At 44.4% G+C, this 19637-nt stretch overlaps 1 protein-coding gene across 16 annotated transcripts in view; it reads left to right on the top strand.

Annotated features, from left to right (window-relative positions):
• arhgap39 (Rho GTPase activating protein 39) overlaps positions 1-19637 on the top strand; it is a 722701-nt gene that overhangs the window by 266497 nt on the left and 436567 nt on the right. For 9 of the 16 annotated variants that reach the window (XM_063044607.1, XM_063044605.1, XM_063044610.1 and 6 more), the window contains one exon: positions 9194-9241. The exons of 1 other annotated variant lie outside the window; for it this stretch is intronic. In XM_063044607.1, coding sequence (XP_062900677.1) covers positions 9194-9241 — 48 coding nt within the window. Of the gene's footprint in view, positions 1-8571; positions 8664-9193; positions 9242-19637 lie in introns of all 16 variants that reach the window. 6 more of the 16 variants (XM_063044609.1, XM_063044608.1, XM_063044615.1 and 3 more) reach the window with 1 other exon arrangement.

Raw genomic sequence — 19637 nt, 5'->3', positions numbered from 1 at the left:
GTTTCTGAAATTAATGACTTTTTTCACCACAGCCTGTGTGCCTTGCCCATCTTCCCTAAAATTGGCAGTGTTGTGTTGCGTTGAATGATAGAAGCAGAGAAACTTACAGCATAGAAAGAGGCCCTTTTTGGCCCTCCTTTGTCCATGCTGACCACGATGCCTATTCTGTGCTAAAATCCAATTTGCCTGCATTGGGCAGAATATTAATTTGGCACAGACTAGATGGGCCAAAAAGTCTATTTCTTTGCTGTTGTGCTCAATGACTCTATTGTCTCTCTCTGCCTTTCCAATCCAAGTATCCGTCAAATGCTTTTCAAGTGGTGTAAATGTTGTTTTGTACTGCCACTACCACCTCCTCCAGCAGTTCATTCCTGATATTCACTAACCTCTCTTTTGAAGAACATACCCCTCCCATCCCCCTGACATTTCATCCTCTTACCTTCAACCTGTCTCCTCTAGTTTTAGTCCTGATGAAGGGTCTTGGTCCAAAACATTGGTTTACTCCTCTCCATTGATGCTGCCTGACCTGCTACATTTTGTCCTCTGGCATTCTGTGTCTGTTCATTGCTCAAGTTCTAGGCTTTCCTGTTCTGGGATAAACATTCTACTTATACTATTTATGACCCCCATAATTTCATAAATCTCGATAAGGTCACCCCCTCAGCCTCCTACATTCCAATGACAATAAACTAGCCTATTGCCTATCCAAACTTTCTTTACAGCTACAGTCCCGGTGAATTTCTTCTGCATTCTCGCTATTATTACCACTGCCTTTCTGTAGTGTGGTGACCAGAACTGTACACAATGCTCAGAGTGTGGTCAAACTGTGATATTATGGCATCCTCCGTTAGAAAGTTTCTTCCCACGTATGTGTGGGTTTCCTCCGGGTCCTCTGGTTTCCTCTCACATCTAAAGTTGTACCAGTTAGTAGCTTTAAAAACGCAAACAACAGGAATTCTGCAGATGCTGGAAATTCAAGCAACACACATCAAAGTTGCTGGTGAACGCAGCAGGCCAGGCAGCATCTGTAGGAAGAGGTGCAGTCGACGTTTCAGGCCGAGACCCTTCGTCAGGACTAACTGAAGGAAGAGTGAGTAAGGGATTTGAAAGTAGGAGGGGGAGGGGGAGATGCAAAATGATAGGAGAAGACAGGAGGGGGAGGGATGGAGCCAAGAGCTGGACAGGTGATAGGCAAAAGGGGATACGAGAGGATCATGGGACAGGAGGTCCGGGAAGAAAGACAAGGCGGGGGGGGACCCAGAGGATGGGCAAGGGGTATATTCAGAGGGACAGAGGGAGAAAAAGGAGAGTGAGAGAAAGAATGTGTGTATAAAAATAAGTAACAGATGGGGTACGAGGGGGAGGTGGGGCATTAGCGGAAGTTTGAGAAGTCGATGTTCATGCCATCAGGTTGGAGGCTACCCAGACGGAATATAAGGTGTCGTTCCTCCAACCTAAGTGTGGCTTCATCTTTACAGTAGAGGAGGCCGTGGATAGACATGTCAGAATGGGAATGGGATGTGGAATTAAAATGTGTGGCCACTGGGAGATCCTGCTCTCTCTGGCGGACAGAGCGTAAGCGTTCAGCAAAACGATCTCCCAGTCTGCGTCAGGTCTCGCCAATATATAAAAGGCCACATCGGGAGCACCGGACGCAGTATATCACCCCAGCCGACTCACAGGTGAAATGTTGCCTCACCTGGAAGGACTGTTTGGGGCCCTGAATGGTGGTAAGGGAGGAAGTGTAAGGGCATGTGTAGCACTTGTTCTGCTTACATGGATAAGTGCCAGGAGGGAGATCAGTGGGGAGGGATGGGGGGGACGAATAGACAAGGAAGTTGCATAGGGAGCGATCCCTGTGGAATGCAGGGGGGGGGAGGGAAAGATGTGCTTAGTGGTGGGATCCCGTTGGAGGTGGCGGAAGTTACGGAGAATAATATGTTGGACCCGGAGGCTGGTGGGGTGGTAGGTGAGGACCAGGGGAACCCTATTCCTAGTGGGGTGGCGGGAGGATGGAGTGAGAGCAAATGTACGTGAAATGGGGAGATGCGTTTAATAGCAGAGTTGATAGTGGAGGAAGGGAAGCCCCTTTCTTTAAAAAAGGAAGACATCTCCCTCGTCCTAGAATGAAAAGCCTCATCCTGAGAGCAGATGCGGCAGAGACGGAGGAATTGCAAGAAGGGAATGTTGTTTTTGCAAGAGACAGGGTGAGAAGAGGAATAGTCCAGATAGCTGTGAGAGTCAGTAGGCTTATAGTAGACATCAGTGGATAAGCTGTCTCCAGAGACAGAGACAGAAAGATCTAGAAAGGGGAGGGAGGTGTCGGAAATGGACCAGGTAAACTTGAGGGCAGGGTGAAAGTTGGAGGCAAAGATAATAAAGTCAACGAGCTCTGCATGCATGCAGGAAGCAGCGCCAATGCAGTCGTCGATGTAGCGAAGGAAAAGTGGGGGACAGATACCAGAATAGGCACGGAACATAGATTGTTCCACAAACCCAACAAAAAGGCAGGCATAGCTAGGACCCATACGGGTGCCCAAAGCTACACCTTTAGTTTGGAGGAAGTGGGAGGAGCCAAAGGAGAAATTAAGAGTAAGGACTAATTCCACTAGACGGAGCAGAGTGGTGGTAGAGGGGAACTGATTAGGTCTGGAATCCCAGAAGAAGCGTAGAGCTCTGAGACCTTTCTGATGGGGGACGGAAGTATATAGGGACTGGACATCCATGGTGAAAATAAAGCGGTGGGAGCCAGGGAACTTAAAATCATCGAAAAGTTTAAGAGCGTGAGAAGTGTCACGAACATAGGTAGGAAGGGATTGAACAAGGGGGGATAAAACCGTGTCGAGGTATGCAGAAGCGAGTTCGGTGGGGCAGGAGCAAGCTGAGACAATAGGTCGGCCAGGACAGGCAGGTTTGTGGATCTTGGGTAGGAGGTAGAAACGGGAAGTGCGAGGTGTGGGAACTATAAGGTTGGTAGCAGTGGATGGGAGATCCCCTGAGCGGATAAAGTCAGTGATGGTGTGGGAGACAATGGCCTGGTGCTCCTTAGTGGGGTCACGATCGAGGGGTAAATAAGAGGAGGTATCCGCGAGTTGTTGCTGTGCCTCGGCAAGGTAGAGGTCAGTACGCCAGACTACAACAGCACCCCCCTTAGCGGTGGGTTTAATAATAAGGTTAGGATTAGTGTGGAGGGAGTGGAGAGCAGAGCGTTCCGAAGGAGTGAGGTTGGAATGGGGACAAGGTGCGGTGAAGTCGAGACGGTTGATGTCCCGTCGGCAATTAGCGATAAATAGATCCAGAGCAGGCAGAAGACCAGAGCGGGGTGTCCATGAAGAAAAGGAGGGTTAAAGACGGGAGAAGGGGTCATCGGTGGGGATTGAAGAGTCCTTGCCGAAGAAGCAGGCTCGGAGACGGAGACGGCGGAAGAAAAGTTCCGCATCATGGCAAACACGGAACTTGCTGAAGTGTGGGCGAAGGGGGACAAAGGTGAGGCCCTTACTGAGGACAGAGCGCTCTGCCTCCGACAGTTGAAGGTCGGAGGGGATGGTAAAGACCCGGCACGGATGAGAGCTGGGATCAGAGGGGGGAGGGGGGAGGCTGGGGGTGTCAGTGGAGAGGGGATGGTTGTGGTGAGAGGAAGATGGAGCCTCTGAGGGCCCAGGAGCTGACGGTGGGATCTGAGGGTGACGGAGTTGCAGAGTGGCGGATACCTCCTCTTATTTACCCCTCGATCGTGACCCCACTAAGGAGCACCAGGCCATTGTCTCCCACACCGTCGCCGACTTTATCCGCTCAGGGGATCTCCCATCCACTGCTACCAACCTTATAGTTCCCACACCTCGCACTTCCCGTTTCTACCTCCTACCCAAGTTCCACAAACCTGCCTGTCCTGGCCGACCTATTGTCTCAGCTTGCTCCTGCCCCACCGAACTCGTTTCTGCATACCTCGACACGGTTTTATCCCCCCTTGTTCAATCCCTTCCTACCTATGTTCGTGACACTTCTCACGCTCTTAAACTTTTCGATGATTTTAAGTTCCCTGGCTCCCACCGCTTTATTTTCACCATGGATGTCCAGTCCCTATATACATCCATCCCCCATCAGAAAGGTCTCAGAGCTCTACGCTTCTTTTTGGATTCCAGACCTAATCAGTTCCCATCTACCACCACACTGCTCCGTCTAGCGGAATTAGTCCTAACTCTTAATTTCTCCTTTGGCTCCTCCCACTTCCTCCAAACTAAAGGTGTAGCTTTGGGCACCCGTATGGGTCCTAGCTATGCCTGCCTTTTTGTTGGGTTTGTGGAACAATCTATGTTCCGTGCCTATTCTGGTATCTGTCCCCCACTTTTCCTTCGCTACAAATCGACGACTGCATTGGTGCTGCTTCCTGCACGCATGCAGAGCTCGTTGACTTTATTAACTTTGCCTCCAACTTTCACCCTGCCCTCAAGTTTACCTGGTCCATTTCCGACACCTCCCTCCCCTTTCTAGATCTTTCTGTCTCTGGAGACAGCTTATCCACTGATGTCTACTATAAGCCTACTGACTCTCACAGCTATTTGGACTATTCCTCTTCTCACCCTGTCTCTTGCAAAAACGACATCCCCTTCTCGCAATTCCTCCGTCTCCGCCGCATCTGCTCTCAGGATGAGGCTTTTCATTCTAGGATGAGGGAGATGTCTTCCTTTTTTAAAGAAAGGGGCTTCCCTTCCTCCACTATCAACTCTGCTATTAAACGCATCTCCCCCATTTCACGTACATCTGCTCTCACTCCATCCTCCCGCCACCCCACTAGGAATAGGGTTACCCTGGTCCTCACCTACCACCCCACCAGCCTCCGGGTCCAACATATTATTCTCCGTAACTTCCGCCACCTCCAACGGGATCCCACCACTAAGCACATCTTTCCCTCCCCCCCCCCTCTGCATTCTGCAGGGATCGCTCCCTACGCAACTCCCTTGTCCATTCGTCCCCCTCATCCCTCCCCACTGATCTCCCTCCTGGCACTTATCCGTGTAAGCGGAACAAGTGCTACACATGCCCTTACACTTCCTCCCTTACCACCATTCAGGGCCCCAAACAGTCCTTCCAGGTGAGGCAACACTTCACCTGTGAGTCGGCTGGGGTGATATACTGCGTCCGGTGCTCCCGATGTGGCCTTCTATATATTGGCGAGACCTGATGCAGACTGGGAGACCGCTTTGCTGAACACCTACGCTCTGTCCGCCAGAGAAAGCAGCATCTCCCAGTGGCCACACATTTTAATTCCACATCCCATTCCCATTCTGACATGTCTATCCACGGCCTCCTTTACTGTAAAGATGAAGCCACACTCAGGTTGAAGGAACAACACCTTATATTCCGTCTGGGTAGCCTCCAACCTGATGGCATGAACATCGACTTCTCAAACTTCCACTAATGCCCCACCTCCCCCTTGTACCCCATCTGTTACTTATTTTTATACACACATTCTTTCTCTCACTCTCCTTTTTATCCCTCTGTCCCTCTGACTATACCCCTTGCCCATCCTCTGGGTTCCCCCCCTCCTGGTCTTTCTTCCCGGACCTCCTGTCCCATGATCCTCTCGTATCCCCTTTTGCCTATCACCTGTCCAGCTCTCGGCTCTATCCCTCCCCCTCCTGTCTTCTCCTATCATTTTGGATCTCCCCCTTCCCCTCCCACTTTCAAATCTCTTACTAACTCTTCCTTCAGTTAGTCCTGACGAAGGGTCTCGGCCTGAAACGTCGACTGCACCTCTTCCTACAGATGCTGCCTGGCCTGCTGTGTTCACCAGCAACTTTGATGTGTGTTGCCAGTTAGTAGCTTAATCAGTCAGTGTAAACTGTCCTGTGATTAGGGTAGGGTTGAATTGATTGGTTGCTGCGCGGTATGGCTCGTTAGACCAGAAGGCCCTGTTCTGTACTATATCTCTAAATAAAAAATAAATAAAGTTCAAAGTTCAAATGAATAAAATATTGTTTTATATATCTACACAATAATGTCCAAATCTTAAATTCAAATTGTTTGTTAAACCTAACTAGCTCTTCAGTTTTAGTGCTGGTATAACATCCCAGCGTCCTTCACACTGACCAGAATTGCCACTGATTTTGTTTTGGGGGCTTCTCTGTATTTTTGCTTTCTTTTTCAATTCAATATTCTGCTCTGTCATGTCCTGTCCTTTTCTCAAAAGGTGGTAAACCTAATCAGTCAAATGTTTTGTCATATCACATCATTCAAGTTCTGATCCAGAGACTCAAGGAGAAAAATATAAGCTCTGGTTCAATAGTTCCTAATGAAGAAGCCCTACGCAGTCGACATGCTAGTTTTCAAATCTTGTGCTAAATTATTGTAGTTTTTGTCCTGTCATGTGGGTATAAAAATCATTTAGTACTATTTCATAGAAAAGAAGAGGGATCTTGCTACTGCTGGGCTGCACCGTAGCTTAGTGGTTAGCATAATGCTATTACAGCACCAGCAACCCTGGGTCAATACCTGCTGCTGTCAGTAAGGAGTTTCTGTGTTCTTACCATGACCACATGGATTTCCTCTACGTCCTCCGGTTTCCTCCCACGTTCCAAAGACGTGTAGGTTAGTTGGTTAACTAGTCATGTGGGGTGTAATTGGGTGGCGTGGGATTGCTGGGCCAGAAGGGGCTGTTACTATGCTGTATCTCTAACTGAAAGACTAAATAAATAAATCCACCATTCCTCAACGAACACCGAAAGTAACTGCGGAATCTTGCAGTATTTGTCTATTTGTTGCAGTTTTACAGAGACTACACTTCAGGGTAATTTCTCTGGCTGAGAAGCATTTTGTGGTGAGCTGGGGTTACAATATATGCTTTATAAATGCAAATTTGTTTTCTGCAGACAATCATTCCACCATGGGATTTGGGTCACCAATAAACCTTGACTGGAACACTGCCTGTGAGAGGTTTAGCCTCTGTATATAAGAAGGTGTTCATAGGATTTTATTGATTAAACGAAAATAGAAAGTGATAGAAACAATGTGCAGGGAGCATCTGTTACCTCGCTATCCTTCTCTTGCATTATTTATTTATCTATCCACCTATTGATTGCAACTTACACAAATTTTCTAATGCCTTATACTGTACCACTGCCGCAAAATAACAACTTTGACAGCATCGTTAGGGATAATAAACCCTGATTCCGATCTGTGGAAGGAGAAACAATTAATGTTTCCAATCCAGGGCCCTTCTTTTGATTACAGGTCACACACCCAACATATTAACTGTTTTTGCTTCCACAGATGCATCTGCATTACTTTTTATTCATTAATTGTGATATATCACATGCAAAGCAACCTGAATGACTGTTTTTCTTTGATAATTTCTTTTGTCCTCTGTTATGTTATTTCCTTTCATTGACTAGTTGATTTTCAGCAGCGCTGGTTCTAACAGACAGGAGTTCACATTGGTTTATGTATCACATGTGCATGGAAATGTGGTAAACTGTGTCATTCGTATTAACGACTAGCACAACCTAAGGATGTGTCGCCACACATACCAGTGCCAACATAGCTTTCCCACAATGCTCAGCACAACAACACAGGACACATCAAAACAGAGCACAAAAACAACAAAACAATAACAGCAGACTTTTGAAGGAGTTTGATTCATGGATTCATAGAGTCTTAGGATTATACAGCATCGAAACAGATCCTTTGGCTCAACTCATCCATTGCTTTCCTGAACTAGCCCTATTTGCCTGTGCTCCTCTAAATCTTTACTATCCATAAGCCTGTTTAAAGGTGTTGTAATTGTGCCCATCTCTACCATTTCCTCTGTCTGCTTGTTTCATATACCCACCACCCTCTGTACCCCCCTTTAAATCTACAACCTCATAGAACATAGAACAGTACAGCACAGGAACAGGCACTTTGGCCCACAATATTTTGATGATCCAATTAAATTAGTAATCAAATGATCAACTAAACTAATCCCCTCGGCCTATACTATATCTATTTCTGTCCATTTTCCTCACATTCATGTGCCTATCTGAACACTTCTTAAAATTAATATATCTGCCTCTATCACCACCCCAAGCAGCACATTCCAGGTACCCACCACTCTCAAAAATTGCCCCTCACATCTCATTTGAAATTATCCCCTCTCACCTTAAATGCATGCCCTTTAGTATTAGACATTTCAACCCTCTCATTGTTGTAAGACTATAAGACATAGGAGCAAAATTAGGCCATTTGGCCCATTGAATCTGCTCCACCATTTCATCATGGCTGATCCATTTTTCCTTTCAACCCCAATCTCCTGCCTCCCCCCGTATCATTTCATGCCCTGTCAACTTCTGCCTTAAAAATACGTAAAGACTTGGCCTCCACAGCTGCCTGTGGCAACAAATTCCAAGATTCACTACTCCCTGGCTAAAGAAATTTCTCCTCATCTCCATTCTAAAAGGATGCCCCTCTATGCTGAGGCTGTGTCCTCTGGTCTTAGACTCTCCCACCATAGGAAATATCTCTCCACATCCACTCGAGGCCTTTCACTGTTCAGTAGGTTTCAGTGAGGTCACCACTCATTCTTCTAAATTCCAGGGCCATCAAATTCTCTTCATGTGACAAGCAGTTCGATCCTGGAATTATTTTCGTGAACCTCCTTTGAAGCCGCTCCAGTTTCAGCACATTTGGTGAGCATTGTTGGGCCAAATGGCCTGTTCTTGTCAAAAGTGTTTTGCTCACAATACATCAGTGCTTTATAAATTCTCAACGTTAAATCCTTGCTTTTATATTTTAGTCCTTTTGAAATGAATGCTAACATTGCATTTGCTTTCATCACCAGAGACTCAAACTGCAAATTAACCTTTAGGGAATCCTGCACAAGCCCTGCTAAGTACCTTGCACCTCAGTTTTTTGTCCATACATTCACCCCTTCATATGAAAATAAATACTCTTATAAGATTTGCTCCTGTGTCATGGCTGATGTTGTTAAGGCTGCCTTGAATTTGTGGGCTTTGAACAGCTCCATTCCCTGTACCATGGAGCTCCTACCATTTGCCCAATAAAGAAGATATATTGTGTAATTTAGATTAGAATATTATATTTAGAAGTCTTTTCTAACTAGTTGTTATAATTTGATTTAGTAGCTTAATTATTATATGCTGTTAAGAAAATAGTGTGCTAATCATATACTAAGTTTATGAAATCAATGTTCTTTCAGGTCTTACGACATGCAGCTTGAAAGTGAGACAGAAAGTGCTACCACATGGTAAGAAGATGGCAAAGAAAGATTCAGGCTATTTCTTTATGTGATTTATGATGTCAATAAAATTATACCTTACAGTTTTGTAATTTGTAATAAAGCATATTTTTTCACCAATTCACCAAATGTCAATTGATTCCCAATTTTAAACTCTTTGTGATTGGCTCTACCCAGATGGATTAACAGGCTCTTGAGTTACTGAGTATCATGGTAATCCCACAGACCTGAGATATCATTTACATGCAAGATAGCCTACATCAGCTGGTTAGCTGCCATAGGCCACCATCACAGCTGACGCTTAGTGGCCACTTTATTAGGTACAGGAATGGAACCTGGTGTGGTCCTTTGCTCCACTTCAAGGCTCGACATGCTGTGCGCACCACTGTTGTAATGTGTGGTTATTTGAGTTACTATTACCTTCTTGTCATTTTGAACTAGTCTGACCATTCTCCTCTGACCCTCATTATCAAGGCATTTTCACCCAGAGAACTGGACGTTTTTTTGTTTTTCACACCATTCTCTATGAACTCTGGAGACTGTTGAGCGTGACAATCTCAAGGGATCAGCAGTTTGTGAGATACTCAAAACCACCCCATTTGGCACCAACAATCATTAAAGTCATTTAGATCACCTTTCTTCCCATTCTGATGTTTGGCCTGAACAAGAATTGACTAAGTCTGCATGTTTTTATGCATTGAGTTGCTGCCACATGCCCACTGAGTGTATGTGCCCTCTTTATTGACCACAGTCTCTGAGGCTGAATCAGCTCCAATATTTAGATTTTTGGTGTTATTGCTAGTGATTGATAATTCATGAGTTTAAATTGCCACACTGTGTCTTGGATAAGGGAATGAGATCAAATGGAGCAGTGGGAGGTAAATAACCACAAATTATGTCCTCCAGATGTGGCTGGTTATTGCACTCAATTCTGGTTGCCCCATTATTGGAAGGATGCAGAAGCTGAGGGTCCTGAAGTTGGGTCTTGACCCAAAACGTCGACTATTTAGTCCCTTTTATAGATGCTGCCTGACCTGTTGAGTTCCTCCAGCACTTTGTGTGTGTGTGTGTGTGTGTGTATTGGTCAAGATTTCCAGCAACTGCAGAATCTGTTGTGTTTATATTGAAGCCTCTGAAAAGCTTTATTAGGGTGCTGCCTGGATTAGAGGGCATGTGCTTTCAGGAGAGGTTGGTCAAACTTAGGTTGTTTTCTTTGGAGCTGCGAAGGCTGAGAGGAGATCTGATAGAGGTTTAGAAAATTATAAGAGCCATAGATAGACTTTTTCCCAGGCTGGAAAGTTCAAATTCTGGAGGGCATAGCTTCAAGGTACTTACAGTCTGTTACGCCACTGGTGTTTAGGGCATCAGTGAAGGTACCTCTCTCTGGCGGTGTTCAGGGCTTCCATCGTTGTGCCAGTAGCTTTCTCTCAGTTTTCACTACTGTCAGCTGTACAAGTTCCGGGTGGAGACTCAAGAATACTGTTGCACTCAGATGTGGAAGGATTTCTGTTCACAGAAGGATTTTGTTTTATGAGTTAAGAGTTGTTAACCCTGAGCTGAACACCCAAACCTAGAGGACTGGTAGACCACTCTTAGTCTGGCCTCTACCTGTTTGGCATGGGTGACCATACCTTGGGCCAAGGCATACACAGCTTTGACTTCAGCCAGCATAGCTACCCAGGTCATTGAGGTAGACAAACCTCCAAACCACGAAAAGTTTTGGTCCTCTTGGAGAATAGCTTTAAGGTGAGAAAGGGAAAACTTCAAGGGGATTTACAAGCCACATTTTTATTTATACAGATTCTGGAATGTACTGCTAGGGCAAGTGGTGAAAGCAGAATCAGTAGCATTGTCTAAGAGGCATCTGGACAAGCAGCAAATAAGGGAATCAAGAGCATGTTCAGGCAGATGGGATTAGTCTGGAATTGCATCGTGGTCATCATGGACATGGTAATTTGGTTTATTATTGTCACACGTACTGAGCTACAGTGGAAAAACCTGTCTTGCATAGCACTCACTTAGATCAATTATACAGTGCATTGAGGTAGTATGAGATAAAACAATAACAATGCAGAGTGAAGTGTTACAGTACAGAGAAAGTGCAGTGTAGGTAGACAGTAAGGTGCAAGGTCAGAACAATTAGATTGTGGGGTCAACGGGGGACCGTTCGGTAGTTTTACAACAGTGGGATAGAAGCTGTCTTTGACCCTGAGGGTACGTGCTTTCAGGCTTTTGTATCTTCTGCCTGATTGGCGTGGGGGGAGAAGATAGAATGTCCGGTGTGGGTGAAGTTTTTGATTATGCTGGCTCAGGGGTTCCCAACCTGGGGTCCATGGACATCTTGCTTAATGATACTGTATTGGTCAGTGGTATATAAAGGTAGGGAACCCCTGAATGGCAGCTTCCTTGAGGCAGTGAGAAAGCTAGCCATTGTCATGGAAAGGAAGGATACATGGTTCAAAGTTCAAAGTAAACTTAATATCAAACTACATTATATGTTACTGGAAACTACCTTGGGATTCACTTTCTTGCAGGCATTTGCAGGAAACAAATAAATACAATAGAATTTACAAAAAATTACAAACAGCCAAAGACTGACAAACAACCAATATACAAAACAAGACAAACTTTGCAAATGTAAAGCTAATACTGAGAACATAAGTTGCAAAGAGTCCTTGAAAGTGAGTCTGTAGGTTGTAGAATCAATTCAGTGTTGAGATGAGTGAAGTTATCCACACTGGTTCAGGAGCCTGATGGTTGAGGGGTAATAGCTGTTCCTAAACCTGGTGGTGTGGGACCTGAGGCCTTCTCCTCCTGCCTGATGATAGTAGTGAAAGAGGACGTGGTAGGCTGACTGGTTTGTTCCTGTGCTGTCCTGTATTCTAAGTGGATTTGAAGTATCAGATCTATTGTAATGCAGCTGAATGGCAAATAGACTTAGGGTGAAATGGTCCCCTAACATTATATGAATATTACATTGTTCATATAATGTAACTTCTTATGAACAATTTCTGTTAATGTGTAATCTGTTAGCCTAAGGGTCACACAGAAACTTCTCTAATAAACTTTCCGTTTCCTGACTGTTCAGCTAATGGAATAATAAATGTCTTTACAAGACTACATTATTTGGGATAGAACCTCAGATCTGGTTTATCACAAGTAAACTTTGACCCTCATCAGATCATCGGTGTTGCAGAGTCTCTGTTACAAAGAAATGCAGCTACTACACTTTTTCAGGTACCTCAGATGACGCCAGTTTTTCAGTACTAAATCGCTTGGTAATGTGAAGCAAAGTCAGCCTGTGACCTGATATTTATACCCACAGCTTTGAATAAACAGCAAGGACAGTATCTTGTATCTACTTCAGTCAGTCAGTGGGTGCCGTCCCGAATCTGGGGTTGGCGGCTATGCACCTCCATCTTCTTCCATCTTGCAACAGCACTGGTGAACAATTTCAGCATGTTGCCTGAGGTGATCAAAGACTCATCGAAAATGACAGGGTAAATACATACAGTGGCCACTTTATAGGAACCTCCTGAACTTAATAAAATGGCCACTGAGTGTATGTTTGTGGCCTTCTGCTGCTGTAGTCCATCCTCTTTTGGGTTCAATGTGTTGTGCATTCAGAGATGCTCTTCTGCACAGCACTGTTGTAATTTGTGGTAATTTGAGTTACTGTTGCCTTCCTGTCAGGTTGAACCAGTCTGGCCGTTCTCCTCTGATCTCTCTTATTAACAAGGTGTTTTCACCCACAGAACAGCTGCTCACTGGAAGTTTTTTGTTTCTCAGACCATTCTCTGTAAACTCGAGAGACTGTTGTGCATGAAAATCACAAGAGATCAGTAGTTTCCAAGATACTCAAACCACCTCGTCTGGCACCAATAATCATTCCACGGTCAAGGTCACTTTGATCACATTTCTTCCCCATTCTGATACTTGGTCTGAACAACAAATGTTGTTTGCGTGATTTTATGCATTGAGTTGCTGCCACATGATAGGCTGATTAGATATTTTCATTAGTGAGAAGGTGTACCTAATAAAGTGGCCACTGTGTATGTAAGTGAAAGGTCAATATGGAGAGTGACTTTGAATTAAACTGGGAGTTAGACAGATTTAAACAAAAAAAGACAAATTTAAGACTGAACACAGATTCTGCAGATATTGGAAATCTGGAATAACACACACAAAATGCTTGAGGAATTCAGTTGGTCATATGGTCTCTATGGAAAGGAATAACAGGTCAATGTTTCGGGCTGAGACCCTTCATCGAGACCTGTCAAAGGGTCTCAGCCTGAAACATCGACTCTTTAGTCCTTTCCATAGGTGCTCATGACCTGCTGAGTTCCTCCAGCATTTTGTGTGTGTTAAATTTAAGACTGAAGTCATTGAGATATTCTTACAATAGCAACACTGAGTAGACTCTATTGTAGTGAAAAGTAATGGAATAGTTGTAAGAACTCATTAGTATGTTAAGCTATTCCTAGGGGTATGAACTAATAGCCTGAGTAGCATACTTTATTATAAAGAAAGTCTCACTTATTTATAGAATTTTTACGCCCTCAGGGCATTGAAAAGGATTTCACAACCATCTTTGTTCTTTTGAAATGTAGTAAATGTTATAAATTAGGAACCACAGTGAATACTTTAACAAACACCTGTGTGACAGTAACACACACAATGCTGGAGGAATTCAGCAGGCCAAGCAGCATCGATGGAAAAGAGTGAATAGTCGACATTTCAGGCCGAGGCCCTTCATCACGAGTCCTGATAAAGGGTCTTGGCCTGAAACGTCAACTGTTTATTCTTTTCCATAGATGCTGCTTGGTCTGCTGAGTTCCTCCAGCATTTTGTGTGTGTTGCTTAGATTTCCGGCATCAGCAGATTTTCTCTTGTTTGTGATTCTCTTACCTGTGTGACAGTAATCAGATAATCTATTTCAGTGATGCTGTTGGACAGAAAACCACATCAAGGACATACAGTGTATACAAAAAGGTGCCGGAAAAGGGCCAGTAACATCATGAAGGATGCCACCCACTCTGCTCATTACTGTTTGTTCCACTCCCTTCAGGGAGGAGGCTACGTAGCATCCACACCAGAACCACCAGACCAAAAACAGTTCCTTTCCCCATGCAGTAAGGCTGATCAACACCTCCACCCACTAACCCAACCACCACTACTTTATCATTTCCTGTCAGTCACCTTATGTACAGACACTCCTGTGCCTAGTGTCACTTTATGGACATAGAATCAGTTTATGTACAGGTATATAAGCTATCTTATGTACTTATATTTATTGTGTTTTTATTGTTATTGTATCTTTATCTTACTGTTTTTTTTGTGCTGCTCTGGATCTGGTATCTGTTGTAACAATTATTTTGTTCTCCTTTACACTTTTCTACTGTAAATGACTTTAAATAAACTTGAATCTTGAAGACTGCAGGTGCTGGAATCTAGAGCAACAGACAGGCTGCTGGAGGAACTCAGTGGCTTGGGCAGGCTCTATGGAGACAAAAGGATGGTTGGTGTTTCAGGTTGATGCCCTGCATTGGAACTAAAGGGAGAGGGAAGATATTTGTTATTTAGAGGAGAGATTAAGGGGTGAGATGATGGCCCATGGTGACAGGTGGACCCGGGAAGGGGTGAGGGATGATGGCAGAAGGAGCTAAGTGGGGGAGGGGTGGGTGAAGGTGGAGACAGAGACTGAAGAGTGACATGTGGGGAAACAAAGGCTCACAGTGCTGGAAACTGATAAGTAGGGGTGGTGATAATGATGTGGCCTAATTCAATTTAGAGGAAGAACACCACATTTTCTGTCTGGGTAGCCTCCAATCTGATGGCATGTTTCTCCATTTCTGGCAACTTCTCCCCCTCACTTACCCTTTGTCTCTTTTTTCATTCCCCATTCTGGTTACCCTCTCACCCTCTTCTCACCTGTCCATCACCTCCCTCTGATTCCCATTCTCCTTCCCTTTCTTCCATTGTCCTCTGTCCTGCTAGATTCCTCCTTCTTCAGCCCTTTACCCTTTCTACCTATCACCTCCCAGTTCCTCTCATAATCCTCCCTCGCCCAGCCACACACCTGCCGTCCCCCTCACATGGCCTCATCTATCACTTGCAAGCTTGTATTCCTATCCTCTTCCCACCACCTTATCCTGGCTTCAGCCCTTTTCCTTTCCAGTCCTGATGAAAGTTCTTGGCCCAAAATGTTGACTGTTTATTCCCATCCATAGATGCTGTATGACCTGCTGAGTTGTTCCAGAATTTTGTGTATCTTACTCAAGTTGCCCAGCAAGTTGTCCAGATGACAGGCAAATGGAACCAGATGGGGGAGGAGATATGATGGGTAAAGTGTGTGGGTGTTAGATAGACGGAACAGGTTGTGGGATGGGGAACATAAATAGATGATGGGTGAGGGAAGGTATTGGAAAGGAAACAAAAAGGGGAGGAGCAGAGGTAGGTAGGAAGGAGAGGTGGAAATGATGACCCAAAAGGAGAGTTAAATTGACCTGGACACCAAGTTACTTACCCTATGCCGATGGAAAGTATTGGCTAAAAGTCTTGACCGTGTTTTCCTCTCCATTGATGCTGCCTGATCTGCTGAGTGCCATCAGCATTTTGTGTGTGTTGCTCTATATTTCCAGCATCTTATGTTTGAGCTACTTACCCTGCTGTTTTCCTTTTGTGTCTATCTGAAAGAGCAGTCAAGGTCTTGGTTTAAACTTTCATCCAAAATCTCCACACATTGGAACACCTTACTGCTGTCCTGGGATTTCAGCCGAGATTTTAGGCTTAAGTGTCCACATTGAAATTTGAAGCCTTTGCCTTACAAAAGGTGAGGGTGAAATCAGCTGAGCCAGGGCTGACTCTATCCTTTCTGCCGATCGTATCTTTTAAATAGAGGGAGCCAACAGGTGCCATCCGTATCTGAATAAGGGTCATAAAATAATCTAAGTATCAAAGTAAAATTTATTATCAAAGTACACATATATCACCATATACTATCTTGAGGTTCATTTTCTTGCAGGCATTGACAGGAAAATAAAGAAATCCAATAGAATTTATGAGGAAAAACTATACATGAAGACTGACAAACATCCAGTGTGCAAAAGAAGGCAAACTGTGAAATAAAAAAAGATAATCTGAGAACATAGATTATAAAGGGTCCTTGAAAGTGAGTCTGTAGGTTGTAGAATCAGTTTAGAGTTGTGATGAGTGAAGTTTGCCATGCAAGTTCAGAATCCTGATGGTTGTCAGGTAATAACTGTTCCTGGACATAGTGGTGTGGGACCCAAGGCTATTGTACCTCCTGCCCAATGGTAGTTGTAAGAGGAGAGCATGGCCCAGATAGTGGGGATCCTTAATGACTGATGCTGCTTTCTTGTGGCAGTGCTGTGTGTAAATGATATCCAAATTTAAACCAGATACCAGGCTGAAGGCCTCTTGAACCATCTGACTTTAGCCCTCTGCCTTAAATCAGTTTAATTCAGGACCAAGCAAAGAGCTTGTGTTGAGCAGTTTCCATATGAACTCTGCCATGGATAGTCCCAAGCCCAGCTGGGAAAGGAGGAGGGTTGGGCGTAGAGCTAGGGACCCCAGCTTGTAAAAAAACCCAGTGTGACAGAAATGGCAACAGAAGCTCCAAAGACCTCATCTCTGGGGGAGGAAGGATCTTCGAAGATGGGTTATACCTGGGAACAAATGAAAAGACTGGTCCAGGACAGAAGACTCTGGCGAGCTGTTGTTGGTGACCTATGCTTAAGAAGAAGTTGTTTCCATTTGCTTTGCATTGATTAGAAAGGAAAAATGTCTTTGAAGTGACATTCTGCATACCAGCTAACACAGTGTATCATCTTCAGCCAAGCAAAAACAAATCAGCTGGACAACAGGCAGCTAAGCGCTTTGCAACAGGCAGTAACAGAATTTAAAATTACCACCCACTTCCCCATAAATTGATATTAAAAATATATATAGTCTGTAATCTGCAATGCAACAGGTCTTTTATTTCTTCTCCCCGCATGTAATTTCATAGTTTCCAGTTCACTTGTATTAAATATTTTATTGCAGATTCAAGGTTACGAATTTCTTTGAAATATACTCATGCCATTCCACAGGTCATCCCCATTTCAAAGAAAACTTGCAAAGGAAGAGATAAACAACAGGAATTCTGCAGATGCTGGAAATTCAAGCAACACACATCAAAGTTGCTGGTGAATGCAGCAGGCCAGGCAGCATCTCTAGGAAAAAGAAGAGATACACTAGTTGTAATGTTTGTTTTCAGTCCCAGCAGCAGAATCTCCTAACCATCTTCCTTCAGACTTAATCTACAGTCTCCTGTTACAGTCATGTGCTATTTGGTTAATATTTTTAAAATCACTACCCTGATAAGTTAGAAGTATCCATTTAGAACCCACTAGTCTTTAAAAATTCCCTTTGGATTGGATGTTGTCATGAATGAAATAATCGGTATGCAAATAAAAGATGAGGGAATTCACAACACTTCAAACTATTTTCCCGTTTTACCAGATTTCTGATTAACACACAGTACATGAAGGGGTTTGAAGCTGAGATAGAGGTGATACAGAATGGAAGCTGTCTTTTCTGCCCAACTCATCCTATTTGGCTGTTTTTGCCCCATATCCTTCTAAACCTCTCCTATCCATGTACTTATCAAGTATCAAGGATGTAATGTTGAGACTTTACAAAGCACTGGTGTATTGGAGATTTGAGAGTAGTTTTATCTTGGAAATCATGGTCTGAAACTGGAGAGTGTTCAATGGAGGTTCATGAAAATGATTCCAGGATTGCATGGCTTGTCATATGAAGAGTGTTTGATGGATATGAGCCTGTATTCACAAGAATTCAGAAGAATGAGGTGAAAGGCTTTGATAGAGTGGATGTAGAGAGGATGTTTCCTATCGTGGGACACTCGAAGATCAGAAGATACAGCCTCAGAGGAGTATCCTTTCAGAATGGAGGTGAGGAGGAATTTCTTTAGCCAGAGAGTGGTGAGTCTGTGGAATTCTTTGCCACAGGCAGCTCTGGAGGCCAAGACTTTGTGTATATTTAAGGCAGAACTTGATAGATTCTTGATTGGTCAGGGCATGAAGGGATATGGGGAGAGGGCAGGAGGCTGAGGTAAATTGGATCAGTCATGATAAAATTGCGAAGCAAGCTCAATGGGCCAAACGGCCTAATTCTGCTCCTATATCTTATGATATGGTCTTTTGAATGTTCTTATCGTACCTGATTTGCCCGATGCCGGCCCCCTAGGTCTGAGTCGACATAGTATTGTACCTGCCTCAATCACTTTCTCTAAAAGCTCATTCCATGTATACATCTCCCTCTGTGTGAAGAAGTTCCCCTGAAGTCCTTTTTAAATCTCTCACATCTTATATTCAATCTATGTCCTCTAGTTTTTGGTCCCTCTTCCCTGGAGTAAAAGAAAGAAACGTTGATACATTATATTCACTCTATCTGTGCTTCTCACGACTTTAAACAGCTCTGTAAGGTCACACTTCAGTCAGACCCTCGAGCTCTGGCAACATCCTTGGGTGATGAGTACATAAAACTAGTGTCATAGAAAAGTACAGCACAGAAACAGGCCCTTTGGCCCATCTAGTCCATGCCAAATCTAATGGAATTTCCATGGTACATTGAAACTGAATTATTGGCTATGATGATGGTATCTGTAAGTCTTGAAGGACAATGGAATGTGGCACTGGAGTGAATTCTCCAGGTCACAAGCCTGGGCAAAAGGTATGGAGATCCTGGGAAGCCTGGTCATCAAGATCCCGCTCTTGGCCTCCCCGGTGTAGGCTAAAAGAAAGCGACATCCCGGGTGCCAGGGTCCGGGATGTCTCTGACGGGGTGCACGACATCTTGGTACGGGAGGGAAAGCCACCAGAAATGGTGATACATGTTGGTACCAATGACATAGGCAGGAAGAGGGATGAAGTCCTGAAGTGTGAGTTTCGGGAATTAGGCAGAAGGCTGAAGAACAGGATCTCAAGGGTGGTGTTCTCAGGATTGCTGCCAGTGCTACGTGACAGTGATGGTAAGAATTGGAGGAGATGGCAGTTGAATGCGTGGCTGAGGAGTTGGTGCAGGGAGCAGGGTTTTAGATTTTTGGATCACTGGGATCTCTTCTGGGGAAGGTGGGACCCGTACAGATTGGATGGGTTGCACCTGAACTCGAGGGGGAGCAATATCCTTGCAGGTAGGTTTGCTAGCATGGTTCGGGAGGGTTTAAACTAATTTGCGAGGGGAATGGGACCCAGAGCGATAGAGCAGTGAAAGAAGTGCATGGAGTAAAGCCAGATCTAACATACAGAGAGGCTTTGAGGAAAGAGAAGCAGAATAAACGGTGTAAAGACAGTAAGGTAGAAGGGCTGAAATGTGTGTACCT

The sequence above is a fragment of the Mobula hypostoma genome, chromosome 3 (genome assembly GCF_963921235.1).
Source record: "Mobula hypostoma chromosome 3, sMobHyp1.1, whole genome shotgun sequence".
Classification (NCBI taxonomy): domain Eukaryota; kingdom Metazoa; phylum Chordata; class Chondrichthyes; order Myliobatiformes; family Myliobatidae; genus Mobula; species Mobula hypostoma.
This window is presented reverse-complemented; position numbering and strand designations above follow the sequence as displayed.